The following is a 19288-nucleotide window of genomic DNA, read 5'->3' on the forward strand; positions in this document are numbered from 1 at the left end:
TAAATTGGTTTAACTGCTTGGGAAAGTGTTTGTCAGTATGAGTAGTGTGTGCTGGAGCTCACCAAGAAGCGATTGTTGGGTTTTCAGGAAGTTTGCCAGCTGGTAGATTTCACACTGGTAGCTTGGAACTGGGCAGAGCGGGAGTATTTACACCACAGGAACTGGCACGCATTATTAACGAGCAACCACTCCAGAGTCGGTTGTTAAAAACTCACCAGCACACCTTGGGGCAGAGTACTCTAAAGCTTCACATATACATATCCTAACTCGGCAAAGCCATTTCTAGGGATGCGTGCTTTAGAAATGTGTACGTATGTGGACTAAAAACCATATACCAGAAAATTTTAACAGCACTGATTATAACAGCCTCAGACTGGAGACCCAAATATCCATAAATAGAATTGATAAATTGCCATGTTCATTTAGTGGAATATTATGCAGTGGGAAGAATAAAAGCACTGCTACATACAGCAATCCAGATGAATCTCCCAAAATGTTGGAACAAAAGGAGTCCAAGCAAGGACTGTGTGATTCCACTTATGGGAGAGTCAAAACAGACCCAATTAATCTCTGGTGTCAGAAGTCAGGGAGGTGGTTACGTGGCAAAGAGGGAGAGCAGCTGATGTAGGATAAGACACAAGGGGAGTCTGTGGTGCTGGTACTGTCCTTTCTTCCAACTGAAGTGCTGGTTATATAATTTTATTTTGTGAAAATTCATCAATAAGAAGTTCAATTTAAAAAATTAATCACTTCCATAATCGGATATCCATATGCAAAAAAATGAACTGCAAATTAAAACATATAAAAATTAACTAAAAATGGATAATAGATCTAAATGAAAAAAAAAAAAAACTAAAACTTTAAAAAGGAGAAAATCTTCATGACCTGGGGGTAGGCAAAGTCTTTAGACATAACACCAAAAACATAACAACAACAAAAAAAGGTGAATTACATCTCTTCAAAATTAAACACTTTTACTCTGTGAAAAACACTGTCAAGAAAATGAAAAGACAAAAAAAAGGGGGAGAGAGAGAGAATGAAGAGACAAGCAACAAAATGGGAGATTATTTGCAAATCACATACCCGATAAAGAACTTGCAGGCAGAATCTATTTCTTGGTTTTGATAAACATACTAGAGTTATGTTAGATGTTACTAGCAGGGAAAGCAGAGTATTTTTACAACTTCTAGTGAAATCTATAATTATTTCAAAACAAAAAAAAAAAGATACTGGTAGTTTTATTTGCCAGAATCCCTATTTTCCATATCTCCCTTATCCTAAGTATCTTCTAACACAATGCTAATGGAGGGATAACATTTTTTGGAGAGCAATTTGGCCAAACCAATCAAGCTATTAGAATGTGTAAATGGTTTGATCAGGAAATTTCATTTCTAGGGATTTTTCCTAAGAAAATAATCAGAGATAAATACCAAAAAATCTGCACACAATGATTTAGTTTTTATAGTTATTTAAGTGAAAAATTTGAAAAAACTTAAAAATTGGAAACATGTGGGGACTAGTTAGTATATCATGATATACCCAGAAGATAGAATACAGTGTAGCCATAAGAAATTAAGCCATAGAAGAATATTTATTGACATGAGAAAATGTTAACAATATACTTCTATATGAAATATGCAGAATACAAAACAGTATATACAGTTTAATACCATTTTATGGAAAGAAAAATAGCCATATATACAAAATCATGCATAGGAAAAAAATAGAAGGATGTACATAGCAAATGTTAATAATGGTTATCTCTAGATAGTAGACTTAGAAGTGATTATACAATTTTCCCAGTAAATTTCACCTGCCCTCCAAACAGTATCTGCTTCATGCTAGTCTTTCTTGGGTGTGATTAGCTTGATATAATTCTTTTCAAATAGACTCTGTTTCATGATACATACCTCCAAATCATACTGCTTTTCCCATTTAAAAAGTAGATGCTACTTGCTCTTACATACTGGCATATGGAGAATATTTTTAACTAATACAATATACTATAAAATATGCCACAGCATAGATCTGGCTATAGAAAATTATTGTTTGGAGAATCTGAAAATCCTCTAATAGAGAGAAATTTTAAATAGAGAAAAAGATGCTATCATTAGTTGGGGGTCCATAATGGTTGAGTATAAATAACTCAGATTCCAGAATTGGAGACTTTGGGATCTCTCCCTACTAGCTAACTGCCTTTGGGCAAAGGAGATTAGGTTTTTTAGACAGGAAAATGTGGCTAATAATTTTGTAGAAGGAAGGAAAAATAAGATTTTTTTAAATAAGGGAAAATGAGATCATAGATATAAAGGTCTTCCATATAAAGACCTAAGTAACTGTGAGATGAACAGCAAGAAAGAAATTCAAATTTGGTGTTATAGAAAAACTAACTCAATTTTTCTGCAGCACCAAATTCTTCCTGTTTTATATCTTCTTTCACAGGTTAGACATGCCAAAATTGTGAAATTACTTTAATGTTAATTAATGGTCTTCAACTTCTTTACTTAACAGTTAATAACATAGGACATAACTTTTCATGGAATCTGAGGTAAGTGTTCTAAATATATTTAGGACATCCTCTGATTACTCCTGATCACTGGCAACATTAGACATATTTACAACAAATATGACTTGGATCTTATTTCTCAGAATCCATCCTAGTGTAAAGCCATTTACTAGATTTTTATTAAAAATACCAAATAAGGATGTTGGATCTTTTAAAGGCAAGACATCAAGGGAACAGAAAAAGAATATCTGTCTGAGTCCGCTCTTCTGTGATGCTCTCTCCACGATGCAAGCACCATTCCAAGTTGCCTCCGAACTTCTACTCCCTCCCCTTCGAAGAGAATCTTGGACAAACCTGCAGTCAATTAATAACTTTCAATAACTGTTTGCAATCATATCTAAAGGGGAACAGCTAATAACTTACTGTTATATCTCAAAGATAAATGTATTGTCTCGATGCCTAGAGGCAAAGGGCATAACTTACAGATGAAAGAAGGATCATAAAACACCGATGTAAAGGAAGATCTGGTAAGATGGAAAAAAAAAAAGAGGGATTTTCTGTTTTTCCAATCAAAACGTTTGTTCCTTTACTCCGTAAAGTCACGGAGTTGAGAAAGATGGCTGGAATGCAGATGAAATCGTACATCACACTTACATAACTACCTGATGACGTGCTCCGGCCCCACACCAGTGTGGTTTTCCCACCCCTATCCCCTTCTATAAATGCCCCATTAACTGCGGCAGAGCTTCTAGTGTTGTCCTAATTCCTTAATGAAGATCACGAGAAAGGTACTTCCAGGATGTTAAAAAAAAAAAACCAAAAACAGAATTATTACACTAACACATTTCAGGGGTGGGAGAAGACTACTGACACTCCATATCTACCGCTTTACATTACAAGAATTAAACAAAAAAAGTAGAGGCTAGAAATCACATTTTGAAATTTCACAATCACCAATTTGCAACAAAAACCGAAGCATAACACTTATGCTAACAAATATGGCAGATGAATTACCACTTCAGCATGTAAATGCAGATGGATACTCCTGGATTTTTGCTTAATCATTACTCAATGATGAACCCTATAAAATGAAAGGTGACTTACTGTGAATCAAAATCACAAGAAGAAACTCTCCAAGATCAATCTGCAATGAGCTCCAATTCTAATAAGCCATAAAGAGCAGTAAAAGGCAATATTCATGTAACGTAATGAGAATCCTGATGACAGGATATCAGGTATTTATACTCCTCTCGAGACATTTCTTCCCCACCCAACAAAGGCACTTGACATGTACTGAAATGGACAGTTAATTCAGGCACTGCCCTGGGCAGCTGTTACCTTCCTCAAATTAGATGAAGTGGCAATTAAGTTCAAATTAATTCTTCTGAATCAGCCTGAAATACACATGAATATATCACAAGTTCTCTATTTTTGGCAGATGATATAACCAAAGAAGAAAAGATAACGCTGGTGTCCACAGTGGGTTGGCTGACTTGAGCAGTCCAGGATCCTCTCTGCACAGTATTCCCTGATGACTGTGGAATTTGTGAACAATGATAGGCAAATTAACCTGTCGTATAATTTAGGTATTAATGTTCACTCCTCTTCTTGTCTTTTCTTACTTTTTTGTTCTTTCCCAAAGCCTTAGATGATTCCTCCTAAAAAAGACATAAATCAATGTAGTATCTCCCCATTTATATGAAGATACTGGCTTAGGAAACTTTAGTCTAATCATATGGAATATGTATAATACTTCCATATGTATCATCTTTTTGTTTCATAGAGAACTTTTACTTATAGTCTATTTTAATATTTCTAAAATAATCAAGGATAGTCAAGGAAAACACTTATCTAACAGATTTACATTTGAATAACTTGGATATCATTTAATCTATTGTTCACTTTCCAAAGGAAGGCAGCAAACTTTAAATAAAATAAATATGCTTATAAAATATGAAACAAAAAAATTTTTTTTAAGTATAAAGGCAGGCATCCCAGTGCATGCCAGGGGAGAGGGAAGGTGCTCTGACACTAACAGAGAATGTTAGAATTTTATACACGTTTAAAGAACATCTAGTTCACTGTAGCATGAACTACACAACCTCTCCCGGCCTCAATTTTAGGGAGTGAAAATTAATTGGTCTTTAAGGGGTTTATAAAACTCTGTATGAATCTATGAAATTAAGGTTCAAAGAGATGAAGTGATCTGCCCAAGGTCACACAACTAACTGGCCAGTCACACTGTTCTGAATAGAACCTAAGTCTACATTTCCTAGTCCAAAGGTATTTCTAATGCGCCACAAACATTCTTTTTTTTTTTTTTTGAAGATTTTATTCATTTATTAGAGAGAGAGAGCATGTGCGTGGGAGGGAGGGGCAGAGGGAGAGGGAGAAGCAGGCTCCCTGCTGAGCAGGGAGCCCGACCTGGGGCTTGATCCCAGGACCCCAGGATCATGACCTGAGCTGAAGGCAGATGCTTAACCAACTGAGACACCCAGGTGCCCCTCAAACATTTTGATTCATTCTTAATTTTTTGTCTTTTTTTTTTTTCATAGGCAGTGTTGAGAAACTCTCTATATAATCTCAATAACCACTCACCGGTGAATTTGTGTAGTTCCTCTCCACTAGTATGTTTCTGGCACAGTTGTTGATATGTTTAAAGCGATCTGGTCCTAGTAGGATTCCTCCATACCAGCGTGATACTACCACCATGACATTTCTCACATTCAAAATCTGTTATTTTCAGAAGCATAATTAGATACACACGTAGACATATACAAATTCAAGTTTTAAAAGAGAATGAAATAACCCATATACAAAATTGCACATAACATTTCCCCGTGACTTTAATGGCAGAACCATGAGTGAGCAGAGTGAGATTCCTAACATTCAGGTGATAGAATGTTAGAATGAGAAGGGAATTTACAAATCAAACTGCTCTACAGTGTCCTCAAATACCAAATTTTGGGGCAACCGCATAGAGTTAAAGGGAGATCATGCAGGTAGCGTTCTAGTTCTTCATGAATTCAACCAGAATAGCTCAGTTTAAGCAGCCTTTTGCCCCTAAGCCAAACAACAACCAAAACCTGCTTCTGAACAAACCACTGGAAAGAACTGGGGCTGCATGAGTAATTGCTGGTGCCTACCAGCAAGGTCTTCCTCAGTTTGACATCTGTCAAATGCTGCTCTTAACATGAAGCCCACCAGTCTACAGGCCTGACCACACACAGAGCTCCTTCCTATCAAGGGAATGGCCTGTTTGTTTTTTTTTTTTAATTTTATTTATTTATTAGAGAGAGAGAGAGAGAGAGAGAGCACAAGTAGGCAGAGTGGCAAGCAGAGGGAGAGGGAGAAGCAGGCTCCCCACTTAGCAGAGAGCCCGATGCGGGGCTGGATCCCAGGACCCTGGAATCATAACCCGAGCCAAGGGCAGACGCTTAACGACTGAGCCACCCAAGTGCCCCGAATGGCCTGTTTAGAAAACAAACCTCCACATAGAGTAATAGAAGAAACTACAACAACTACCTTAGGAAAAAAAACAAGCCATTCTTAAAAATAATGGACAGTGACCACCATACAGATTAAGAAAATCCAGCAGCATGAAAAAGAAAGGACAAGATAAACAAACTAAAATGGACCAGGAAAAATTTAAGGGAGAGAATATCTAAAAAAAAAAAAAAAAAAAAAAAAAGAAAGAAACTCTAATTAGCATACTCAGAAAAATTTTAGAAGCTACTGCATCCATAAAGTCAAAACAGTACACTATAAAAAAGGAAAAATAGAGACGAACTCTTTTTTCTTTTTTTTTTTTAACGTATTTAAGTAATCTCTACACCCCATGTGGGGCTCAAACCCATGACCCTGAGGTTAAGAGTTGCATGCCTTTCTGACTGAGCCAGGCATGTGCCCCAAGAAAAAAGAATTCTTAAAACTTAAATACATGATTGTTAAACATTTTTAAAAATTCAATGGAAATCTTGGAAGACAGGCAAGAAAATGTCTTAAAAGGTGATGAGATGGACAACTTAAAAAAAAAGCAATATTCTGGGTCTATCCGGATGGTCCAATAGTACCCAACTAACAGGAATTGCACAGAGACAGAACAGAGGAAACAGAGGGAGAACACTGTCGAAAAACAAAAGGGAGATACTCTTCCAGAGCTGAAGGTAATCTACCGTCTATGACTGACAGGGCTTCCAAGCGCAGCACTTGTTATTAACCCTGTGCTTTCTGCCCATATCAAGTGGTTACAAGTTTCTCTCGATCAGTGTTTAAAAATTAACCCAAATACATTTCACGTTACATAGCCTAACGGATGTACTTATTCCTAAATGGAGCTCTGTTTCACTGAAAAGTTTTAGGGCTCAGAGCAGAGGACCAACAGGGTTTAACTTACACTTACCTCCATGAGATGGAGCAGGCGTCCACCAGCTGCTGTCTCCCCATCGTCTTCACAGTCCTGTAAGAAGGTCTGTTTATCCTCACAATATATTCTAGAAAGACACAGAACAGTGTTACACTTTGAAACCCCAAAATACTGCACGAAGAGTTACACCTTCATACTTGTTGCAGTCAATTTACTTCCAAAATCAGCATATTTGCCCAAAAAAAAATTCTTCTTGAACTATACATTAGGCATATTTTCATTGATGATTCATTATCCGGTATGTTTCATCGTTTGTATTTGGGAAAGCTAGGCATCAAGGATGCCTCCTTTAAATCAGAAATGCTATGATTATGGGAAGGTGAGTTTACACATCTGACACTTCATTTAACCTTGAAGCTATAAGGTTACAGAGAGCAGTCACTGAAAAACATTTATTGAGAATTTATTGTAGAGAAGCATTATACATAGTAGGCACCATGAAATGATATACAAGAAATAAGTGGCTTACTCCTGTCTTTAAAGAGCCTTAGAGCTAGTGAGACAAAAAGTATATAAAAAAGATGGAGGTGATAAAATCAACATAAATGAACATTTTATACTTTCCTCACATCTTACTCTAGCCATCGAACATTTCTCTATCCTCCGCATTCTAAGAATTATAAGATTTATTTTCTCTGTAACTTTTCCCCTAGTTGGTTATCAGTATTAGAGATAAATCATGGTATTTACCTATTTAAATTACCTAGAAAGTTTGCATTTGGAATAATAATGTAGGGCTACACTGTAGCAGAATAAGCATGGCGAGTACGTGTGAGATATAAAAAGCAATCAGTGCCAGTTAAGTACGCCGTCTAGTGGATTTCTTAGGCCCCTACAGATGACACCGTCTCAGACAAGGCAAATGCACCAAAGATATCTTTCCAGCTGGGGTACTACCATATCTATACACCTAGGTCAATTATAACAAACATATTCATATATTTATTATATATTCATATTTAGCATAGCAATCATATTCATTCATTCACTCGTTCATCCTTCAATCCATCTTTCCATTCATTCACTCAATAAATACTTACGGCCCACCTACAATGACCAGGCTCTGTTATTATTTAGAGTTGATCTCGTTCCAAGAAAACATAGTACTACTAGACAACATTTTATAGGCAAATTTAAGGCAAAAAGGAGTCAGCAGTTGGTTTATATTAGGACTGTAATTATAATCTAACACTGTAATTTTATGGAACCAATGAAGGAAATTTGAGTTATAAATCAATACTATTAGGTTTTTAAAAATGAAATCCCACGGACATTTTCACTTTTTCCTCACATGCCAGGAAGATAATGATGCAGTATCCCACAGCTGTGTGTGCCAGTAGTCTGAAGAGTGCCCCTTAACTCCAAAGCAGGAACACAGCCCCAGAACCAGGAAGTCACCTTAAAAGGATCCTAAGCATTCAAAATACACAACATAAAGTCCTTGTACCAAATAAAGGTCCTTTATTTTATTTCCATTGGGGTCCTTCAAGCCGCCACTTTGTGCCTGTTTACTCTTGGGTGACACACAATTCTGACAAGCTAGCTCTTTCATTCCCAGCTGTCAGTTATAAAGGAGTGAGGTAAATGGGCTGCTACACGTAGTCATGCTGAAATTTGTGAGAAGTGATGGCTCATCACCTATTAATATGCAAAACTATAAAAATACTCACCGGAACTTAAAAACCCCATAATGTGGGGCCTGAAATAGAATATCCGGTATATTATCTAACTTTTCGGTAATTTAAGATCAACATTATGGCCAGCGATTGTCGAAGGTGCAGCCACATAGCCATGTAGGCATAAAATAGAGATAAATGAAATTAGTTTATTATCAAACTCAGGTCTACCCCTTAACAACCATGTGATCTTGAAAAAGTTAAGCTTTTTACAGGGGCAGAACTGTAATAATCAGAATTAACCTTCGTAATGCATTTCGCACAGAGAAGGCACTCAATAAACACATGGCATGAACGAACGGCTATTAATACTTTCACAGCACATTCTAATCACGGAGAGCAAGCACACTCTAATCCCTCATTTTTATATTAATGACCCTAACCCATAAAGAAAACATCAAAATTCTGTCCAGCAGTACTCCAGTAAGTAGGGAATTATATAACAAATAGTCTTTTGTAAGTTTTGGCACTTAAAGTAATATGACTTAGTAACATTAAAAACTCACCTATCCAAAGTGATGGATTTTTTTTTTGTTTCCTGAGTTTCAGATAGCCTAGATTTTACCAATATTCTCAATCACATTTTAAATTTGCACTAAATCTCTATGTTTATATTCTGATTCATTTCAGTTCTGAACTCTGTTCTTTTAAGTCTGTACTAATTTGCATATTTAGAAATATGCCCTTCCTCTTTACTAACACATCAGCAAAGATTTGTATAAAACCTTAGTATTCAAAACTAAAAGGCATATAGTGAAAAGAAGCACGCTTAATTTACTGCTAATGGGAGTATGAATTGGTTTAAAAGAAAAACTCTGGAAAAAATTTGGCAGTATGTATCAAGAGTTTCAAAAACGTTCATACTTTTTGATAATTCTACTTCTAGGAATCTATTCTTTCTTCTTTTTAAATTATACGCCCATTTCATTTCAAAAAAGAATCTGAAGTAACCAGAACCTATCCTGAGTAAATAATCTAAAATGAATAAAAAAGGTGTTCACAGGACTATTTTCTACAATAGTGAAAAACATGAAAAACTGAACAAAAAAGTAAATGGTTAAGTAAATAATGGTATAGAGCCTCAAAGAAATATTACACAGCCATTACAGTAATGTTTATAAAGCAATTATAACAACATGGAAAAATGGTTTTGTTAAGAAAGAAATAGGATAATAGGGTAATGCATTGAAAAAATAAACACTGCATAGAAGAGAGAAAGAAAATTTACAGATATATTATCAAAATATATCAAATTATTATCAGTTACATTTAATGGCAGAAAATGGCTGATTTCCCCTCGAAATTCTTTTTTTTCTTTTCTGCAGCTTCCAAATATTCTATATACGACCATTTGGTTTATAGAGGAAAAAAACCCCACATAATAGTTGTTATTTTTAAAAACCATGCATCAGTTTCCCCCATTTTTTACAAATGGAACATTCCTAAAATTGTGATGATCACTCACCGGTATGCATAGATGTTGTGGGTGGCACTAGCTATTTTCTTATTCTCATACAATTTGGCAAGAACCATTTTCACCTTAAAAACAGCAGTAATATAAAATAAACTAATGTATACTTTTTGTTTTATAAATAAATGCTAGAAAAATATCTTAAAGCATATTGATATAAATACTGTTGTACTGAAATAGTGACTTAAAGAATCCACTACACTCTGAAACAGCCATTTCCAAAGTTTTCTCATTTTAGAGGCAAAAACTGGTACTCTTAATTGGTATGAAAATTACAGACCTGGTATTTTTTTTTTCTTCAAAGGCACAGGCAAGGCTTTATTGGAGCTGATGGAGAGAGGTCAGGCTGGCCTCCAGACCTGGTATTTTTGAGCACCAAATATCAAATATTTGAGCACTAAACATGTCGTAGGGACTTATATATGAAAAATTTTTCCCCATCTACAAAATTTTAAATGTAAATATGACCATTTTTTAAAATGAGCTCTGAAAATTTACCAGGTTTAATGTATCCAATGTGACAGATACAAAATGGCATGTTCCAAATATAAGACTGAAACTCTCTCTGGGAGTCATATAAGGTTTATAGAGGCAGTAACATGAGCCAGGTCCTGAAAGATGAGTGGCAATCTCTTTTGCATCAAAAGGGAAAAAAGGGGTGGGGCAGGAAGAAGCCATTCCATTCAGAGGAAACTATGTGCGCAAATCCATCAGATTTAGCAAATAAAACATAAAGGATGCTCAGTTAGATTGGAATTTCAGATAAACCACAAATAATTTTTTTTATTAGTAGTATGTCCCATACAATAATGTTTATCTGAAATTCCAATTTAACTAGGTATCCTGTATTTTATCTGGTAACCCAACCAGGGACATAAAAGAGAAAGGTTCTGGAAGTGACCAATAGTTTTATGTAGAAACTCTTTAGAGTATGAATGAGAAGACAAAAGACATTGTATCAGGAATGATAAAGCTAGGGTCCTATCACAAAGGGCCTTGTATAATGAGTTCAGGTTTTTCCTTGTAGACAATGGAAATAAGCAAAGACTGGGGGTTGGGGATAGTGACACACGGCCAGACCTTTCAGAAAGGTAACGGGCAAAGAATACAGAAGAAATCCTGGAGGTAGGGAAGATGGAGCTGCAGCCACAGAGATCAATTTGAATCAGAAACTGTGCAGTCTGGTGTTTATCATTTTTTAATCTTTCAGGTTCTCAGATTCCTGATCAATAAAGCAGACAATGACCTCTAAGATTTATTTTAGCTCTCACAAATTATGATCCTCTAAGTCTAAGTGACTATAATCAGAAAAAGAAAGAGGATCCAGGATGAACAGATTCAGAACAGAATGTCTAATGAGGACCCTGGCAACAAGATCATGGGCAACAGCCCAGGACAAAATAGAGTTGCTGAGAGAAAGAGCCAGAAGCCTGCACCAAAAGCAATTATCTTGACCACAAGTCAACACAGAGAAGAATTTCCTCTTCCAGAGACCAGAAGAGAGTAAAAGGGCAGCCTGGTACAAAGAACTGTATCCCTGTAGGTCAGGGCTTAGAAGAGCTTAGAGAGGAGGAGCTGCAGAGACCAAAGGGAAGAAACTAATGATTAAAACCTATGCTAAATTAATGACACTTTTGTTGTTGTTTAACTTTATACATTGTTACAGTTTGTGACTGAAAAGTCTCCCATTTGATATCCTTGGGTGGGAGCCAAGTCACCTAAGTTCAGGAGGCAGAAAGGAAAAGGAATTCAGGTCAAGAAGACTCTGATCAGCCAGTCTGTCCACTGTCCCCTTCCCTGGGCATCAGTGGAACCCACTCGGTTTTGCAGAACTCCCACGCAACAGGACAAATAATTCTTTTTAACAAGCTATTAAGCATCATAATTTTCCACCCAATGCGTTTTTCTTGTTTGAAAATCCATTATAGGATTAAGCCCTCACTAGAATTTAGATATTGTTTTGAAAGTGGTAACATATAGAAAAAACACAAATCTCCCATGATTCACAGTAATTTGGGGGTAGGAAATGAGCAAAATATTTTTGTATTACATGAAAATTAAACACAATAGCAAAAATAAGGATATTATTGCAAAACCATTTACTTGAATTACTTGGGTAAAACAATATCAAAGTGAGCTGGACATAGTAACTTTACCTGTTTGGGACAAACTACTGGAGCCAAGTGCGCCTGAAAAGTACTTCTTCGGTCTGTAATAGGAATGCCATGATCAATCGGAGGTAATTCTTCTATTTCTATAAATTTAAAGAATTATATTACTTTTATCTTTAAAATTCCTACATCCAAACACTGAAAAATTGACAATGGTGTGGGCAGAGGGTGGGGAAAGGAGCTGGGAAAGAGATATAAATTATATGGCAAATCAACCCCAATAGCCATTAATAGTTGTCTATTATAAATTACAATTTTAAGCAAAAAGTTTCCAAAGAGATTGTAAATAAGATTAGACTACCTGACTTAGAAACGATTTTCACCTGCCAAGGTCACCCCGTGGTAGGTTAGGACTGAAATCCTGGGCTGTTACAGTAGTATAAATTGTACAATAATTAAGTTTAAGGAGTATAAAAGGTCCTGAGACCGAAAAGACTGTCAGCTGCTAATATAGCACAATTTGTTTATCCATTCTGTTAATGGACTTCTGGGTTGGGAAACCTAGGACTTTATTTTGTATAGCTGTAATGTAACCTCTTCTACTAATAAAACTGTTCCTACTTCATAGGATTGAATATATCAAGGATACACTAAATTGGTATTCTAAGGAGTATCATGATTTCGAGTTATTCTGCTTCTTAAACAAGTTTAAGAACCACTAATTTACCAACCATTCTGGCTGCTACATCTGTCTCATTTAGGATCTAAAGTTATTCAGGAAAAAGAACTGAAATTGTTTCCTATTTCTATTCACTGATCTGTTTAATCTTACCAAGTCAGCTTGCCTTACAATTAATGAACTACTTCAACCAGTACTTGTAAAAATATTTCTTGACAGCTTTAAACAACTTGTCCAAACTCACTGCACTGGTTTGTGGCAGGACTAGGACAAGAAACCAGGTTTATGCAGGATTTTGCCTTTCTTCTGAGTGTCCTCTTCTTGAAATGAACTGTGACCACTGTACTAGGGCGGTAGTGAGGTCAACAGGAACCAGATACTATTTATTGTGACTATGATTTTCACTCTTATTCTTTTAATAGTGGATCCTGTGTTTCCCAAAAGAAATCTTATGACAAATCCACAAATATATACATGAATAAAATGTGAGACTAAAGTAGGAGTCGTAGTCCTGGGTCTTCTCCCCCACTCTTTCTCTTCCTGTGTATCCCCTTGCTAGTCCTGAAATATCATGCAAGAACTTTAAAACTTCATAGTATTGTTTAAAAGCTCCTGTGTAGGGGCGCCTGGGTGGCTCAGCTGGTTAAGCGCCTGCCTTCGACTCAGGTGGTGATCTCAGGGTTTTAGGATGGAGTGAGCCCCGCATTCGGCTCCCTGTTCCTCTGCTCCCTGTCCCTCTGCTTAGCGGAGAGTCTGCTTCTCCTTCTGCCCTGCCCCCTGCTTGTGCTCTCTCTCTTTCTCACAAATAAATAAATAAAATCTTTTAAAAAAATTTAAAAATTAAGTAATTAATTAAAATCTACTGTACAATGCATAGGAAACTTTTTTGTAAAAGACTTGAGAAAACTGATGCTATTATTCAAAATTTTAAGATACTAAAATGGAAGATACTTTCTGATCACAACATAGAGCTGATTTGTCACATCAATCTATTCATAAGCTGAATACGACTAGAAAATGGAACAAATTTGCTTAAGCAAAAACTAAAATTTTAAAGACATTTTACTGGCTTTAATTCAGTGGTTGCACTTTCAATTATTATATTTGTGAACACAGACTAAAATTTAACTCTGCAACATCAGGAGACAACTGAGGATTTCAAAATAGGAATAATAAAAACAGGATGTGAATTGAAAACATTAACACAGCTTTTCTTAGTTTCAGTTTCTCCCATCATTAATTCAAAACTCTAGAAAGTCACACACACACACAAAAAGGGTGGAGGGAGGGAGAAATTTCCTTTTTCCTCACCATTCTGACAGACCCAGCAAACACCAAAATGGCCAGCAGGCGGGAAAAAAATAACTCAATTCCCTGCAAATTAATAACTATTTCTTAACATGTGAGAGTTTACTACATTTCTATACCATTTCAAAAAACAATACATAATACTGCTATCCCACTCTCCTCAAAAGAAACTAGTTAGTAACATTATACCTGTTCGATTTTCACTGATATCAAAATCCAATGCTTTAGCGGGAGTTTCTGGTTGACATGCTAAAATGAGATCATCTTCACATTCTACATCTTCCTCTTCAGTTTTCTTCTTTACATCGGGGCCTATGTGGATATGAGATATTATCAGTGAACTCTAAGAGTAAGGAATTCTACCTAAAAACTTGTTGGTCTTGATCTCTAAATACCATTCTTCAATAGAAGGAATCAGGACTTTTATGAGAAGTAGCTGATTCCAAGGTTGGAGCAAGGAAAAGAAAAGATGAGCCTGGAACATCTTATGATTCCAGGGAGTAAAGAAATGCTCAAAAAAAAAAAGAGTGGTAAGCTTATAAAAAGAATACAGGTGTTTACCTGAAGGAGATCCTAAAGGTGAAACCTAGAATAATTTGAGCAACAAAATAATGATAGTATGGAATTTTAACCCATAGAATAAAATAACACGTGTTCATACTCATATAAATAAATAATCAAAAAAATAAACAGAGAAAAGACATCTCTTCCTCACAACATAATTCCAATTCAGTGAAGAAGGAAAGAAGAAAATATGAATCATCATTAGGCAAACACCACAGTAATAAATATTGTTGACAAGACACACTAAGGGATACTAAAATTAGTAGTAGTGTTTAGTAGTGTGTGAAAGTTTAAGGAGGAATAGGATATTAGCATAGCCTCAAAATATCTCCCTCAAGGTCCTTATCAACTACAAAAGGAAAAATAGTAACTGTGATGGTTAATTTTATATGTCAACTTGGCTAGGCCACAGTATCAGTATTTATTTGGTCAAACACTATTCTAGATGTTTCTGTAAAGGAATTTCTTGGATGGAATTCACATTCAAATCTGTTAGCTTTGAGTAAAGCAAACTGCCCTCCACAATGTGAGAGAGCCTCATCCAGTTAAGGTCTTAATAGAAACATGACTAACCTCCCCAGAGAAAGAGGGAATTCTGCCAGCAGACAGCCAGCCTTCAGACTTGAGCTGCAACATCAGTGCTTCCCTGGGTCTCCAGCCTGCCAAACTATCTTGAAGATTTTGGACTTTCCAGCCTCCACAATCTCACGAGCCAATTCCTTAAAGTAAATTGATCTCTCTTTCCTTCTCTTCCTAACCTCTCCCCCACTCCTCTTGCATCCCTCCCTCCCTATCTTTATAAATACACACACACACGCCCCCTATAGGTTCTCTGGAGAGTCCTTATTAATACCTTAACTTTACACTGGAGACATCTGGCAGATACCACCTTAACCAAAGAATCAAGGTAAACATCACCAATAATAAAGCATATTGATACCACGAGTTCCTTGATATATGCACTATGAAGAACACAATATCATTTTTGTGGTATTCTTGCCAAAATGCCCAATCTTGCTCCAGTTGTGAGAAAACAATGGACAGACCCAAATTGAGGGACATTCTACAAAATAATCAGTATTCTTCAAAAGAGTCAGGTCATAAGAAGTCATAAAAGTCAAGGAAAGACTTGAAAACTATTTATAGAGTAGAAGAGAGTAAGGAGAAATAACAGCTAAATGCAATGTAGAATCCTGGACAGCATCCTATAACAGCAGAAGGGACATTAGCGGAAAAATCAGTGAAATTCAAATAAGCTCTTTAGTTTCGTTAATATTATACCAGTATTAGTTTCCTATTCTGAGAAATTATACTGTGGTTATGTAAGATGTTACTAAGGGAAGCAGAGTGAGGGATATAAAAGAGTCCTCTGTACTATTTTTGCAACTTTTCTCTAAGTCTAAAATTAGTTCAGAATTTTTAAAAATTGCAAATAGTTGTATTTAATCACTTTAAAATTTAGTATTTCTATAGTAGAAAAAAGATACAAAATAATAAATTTGTACTGAAGATTAACAGTAAAATCAAAATAAATTACGTGTCAAGTGGGTGCCCTGGAGTGGAAAATTCTCATGAGATATCTTGATCACTAGCTTGCAGCCTTATTAGTTCTTCAGAACTACAAATCCTTCCATTTTAGTATGAAGTCTACAAAAACAATTTTGATATGAAAAATTCCAAACAAAATTTCTAAGAAGTATATTTACAAGTTATACAACAAAAATCAATAATTCTAAAATTTGGAGAGTGGCTAAACTATATTGTGGATATAGATGAAAAAGGGAAAAATATCATTTTTAATATCTATAATTTTTAAAATTTCCTGAGAGTTGAGTGATCCCAAGCTTTTTGGAGTCCTAAATTTTTACTGGTATACATTCCATTTTTGCAATTATCCTATACTCTAGAATGGTAGATTGGCAAAAATCAATTCTGTTTTGAGACTACTTTTCCTATCAGTGCTCTGAAATGCTACAAAATCAGAACATGAATCATGAAAGTTAAGGAAAATACTTCAAAAAAGATTGTCACATGGACAGAACATCTTCTTACCATTTATCTCTTAGATGTTAATGGAAGCAGTAAAAAATCTGCTTCTACAGAAAAGTTAAATGCTCTGAAAAAGTATATACTACTATCAACTTTAAATGTATACTGATTTTACTAAGGGAGTCCTAAATAATTGGTTTGTTTTTAAAAAATCTCCTTCTCAGATTGAAAACAATTCTATCAGTGGTAACAATGAAATAGTAGAAATTTCCACATTGTCATATAATGATTCAATGAAAGAATAATAGGGCAAAATATTGGTTTTCAAATGTCTTGAAATTAGATAGTAGTAATGGGTGTACAACTTTGGAATATACTAAAAACCACTGAATTATACATTTTTAAAGGATGAATAATTATGACATATGAATTATATCTCAATTTAAAAATAAATTTTCAAAGTAAATTTTTATATCCTAAATATCAGTTCAGTGTATTTCCAAAGGTCTTTTTCTATAGACACTTCACTCATTTGAAGCTAATGTCTAATTGATGTACTCCAATAATTCATGAAGAATGTTACACGGATCATATTACCTTAAGAGCCAAAGAAAGCAGAAATTTAGACCCAAATTCTTTAACAATAAAATCTACTTCTGTAAGGATATAATATGAAACCAAAGAGCCTAAAACCATATAGAAAGAAATAACCATAATTACATGAGTAAATGAACTTTCCAGAGAAACTTGTATTTTATCACATATAAACCATAAAACAGAATAGATTTTCATTAAAAATTTCATTTAGAATATCTACATGGAAATTTAATTACTATTAAGCTAAAAGAGCATTAATAATATTTTTCAATCCTACCTGGTTCCGTCATCTGAGATTTTTGTATTAGAACATCTCTTATTTTTTCCACCCACAGGTAAAGAATGCTTTCACCAATATTCTGTCTAAACAAAATTCAGGGGAAAAATTCGTTATTTAAAAAAAATTCCTTCTCAAATTCAAGAAAATACAGGCATATTTACAATCAAAGAAATTACATGCAATTTAGCAATGCCTCTTAAAAAAGAATTTAGGGTGCCTGGGTGGCTCAGTTGGTTAAGCGACTGCCTTTGGCTCAGGTCATGATGCCGGAGTCCCAGGATCGAGCCCCACATCAGGCTCCCTGCTCAGCGGGAGTCTGCTTCTCCCTCTGACTCTACCCCTTCTTGTGTGCTCTCTCTCTCTCTAATAAATAAATAAAAATCTTAAAAAATAATAATAATAAATAAATAAATAAGAATTTATAAAAACAGATTTGGAGGGTGAGTATTTAATATAGATCGCTCATATCAACAGCATTAAAAATTCCAACTGGCTCCGAAATTAACACTGCTTACTTAAAATAAGCTGGACAGTTGCAACCAAAGAAGGGCAAGAAAATTTCTGAACTTGAATTGAAGTAGATAGATGTAAATGTGATTTAACTTCTGTCAGCAGATATAGTTGCAATATTGATGTCACTGCTTGCTTTTTTAAACTTTTTAAACAATTTCAAACCACTTATCTGGCACATTTATCATTTGGTATAATTATTTCCGCAAAAAAGAATGCAAAGCATTGGAGGAACTGCCTCAGAGAACAAATTTAGAAGACTTAAAAGACAATTAACAATATTATATTCACATTGTTTTTGACAAAATATTGTTGCCCAAATTGATTCATTTTGGTTCCAAATGTCTATCTCAGATAAATTAAATCCATCTCAAAGGGTCAGTGAGAAAAAGAACATGTCCTGGGCGCCTGGGTGGCTCAGTTGGTTAGGCGACTGCCTTCGGCTCAGGTCATGATCCCGGAGTCCTGGGATCGAGTCCCGCATCGGGCTCCCTGCTCAGCGGGGAGTCTGCTTCTCCCTCTAGCCCTACCCCCTCTTGCGCTCTCTCTCTCACTCTCTCTCTCTCTCAAATAAATAAATAAAATCTTTAAAAAAAAAAAAAGAACATGTCCTGGTTCACGTCCATAGAATTATGTTAAATGATGACAACAGTAATCAAGGCCCCAGGTGTCTACTCTTTAAGGAATGACACTAATTTTAGGTAAGTTTCCATTATGTGTGTTTAAACAATCACCATACTACTTCATAACAACACCTTACCTTCTTCCTCTGAAAGTTCCCCTTGAAACCACTACCTCTCTTCATCATGCTACTCATCAGTACCCACCGAAGGAAACTTTCAAAACAAGCATACAGAAGAAAAAAATATTGTTCTCAAATAATTCTGTACCCTCATATCCTCCTCATCTCACCCATAACTCCTTAGCGCTAAACAATCCCCCATGTGCTCTGGTAACCTAAGATTCTTAGAGAGAGGAAAAGTCAACTGGAAAGGTCTTAAAAATCTGAAAATGTTAGTTGAATTTCTTTTAAACAATTCCCACTTCTATCCTCTCTTCTCAATGAAAGATGTAGAGGTATAGACAAAGTAAAATGTATTGAGTACATACAAAGCACAAAGTTCACTATACGTGTCAACACATTTTATGCTCATGATTATCTAATGAAGCA

The 19288-nt window shown here is 35.4% G+C and overlaps 1 protein-coding gene across 2 annotated transcripts in view; it reads right to left on the bottom strand.

Annotated features, from left to right (window-relative positions):
* Positions 1 to 1610: 1610 nt before the first annotated feature.
* IMPACT (impact RWD domain protein) overlaps positions 1611 to 19288 on the bottom strand; it is a 29321-nt gene continuing 11643 nt past the window's right edge. The window contains exons 5-11 of one of the 2 annotated variants that reach the window (XM_032421307.1): positions 17605 to 17690; positions 14367 to 14489; positions 12236 to 12288; positions 10074 to 10147; positions 6909 to 6999; positions 5105 to 5239; positions 1611 to 4164 (exon numbers count right to left, since the gene is read on the bottom strand). In XM_032421307.1, coding sequence (XP_032277198.1) covers positions 4096 to 4164; positions 5105 to 5239; positions 6909 to 6999; positions 10074 to 10147; positions 12236 to 12288; positions 14367 to 14489; positions 17605 to 17690 — 631 coding nt within the window. In that variant the 3' untranslated portion in view covers positions 1611 to 4095. Of the gene's footprint in view, positions 4165 to 5104; positions 5240 to 6908; positions 7000 to 10073; positions 10148 to 12235; positions 12334 to 14366; positions 14490 to 17604; positions 17691 to 19288 lie in introns of both variants that reach the window. The other variant, XM_032421306.1, reaches the window with a different exon arrangement.

The sequence above is a fragment of the Phoca vitulina genome, unplaced genomic scaffold (assembly GCF_004348235.1).
Source record: "Phoca vitulina isolate PV1807 unplaced genomic scaffold, GSC_HSeal_1.0 scaffold24, whole genome shotgun sequence".
Lineage (NCBI taxonomy): Eukaryota > Metazoa > Chordata > Mammalia > Carnivora > Phocidae > Phoca > Phoca vitulina.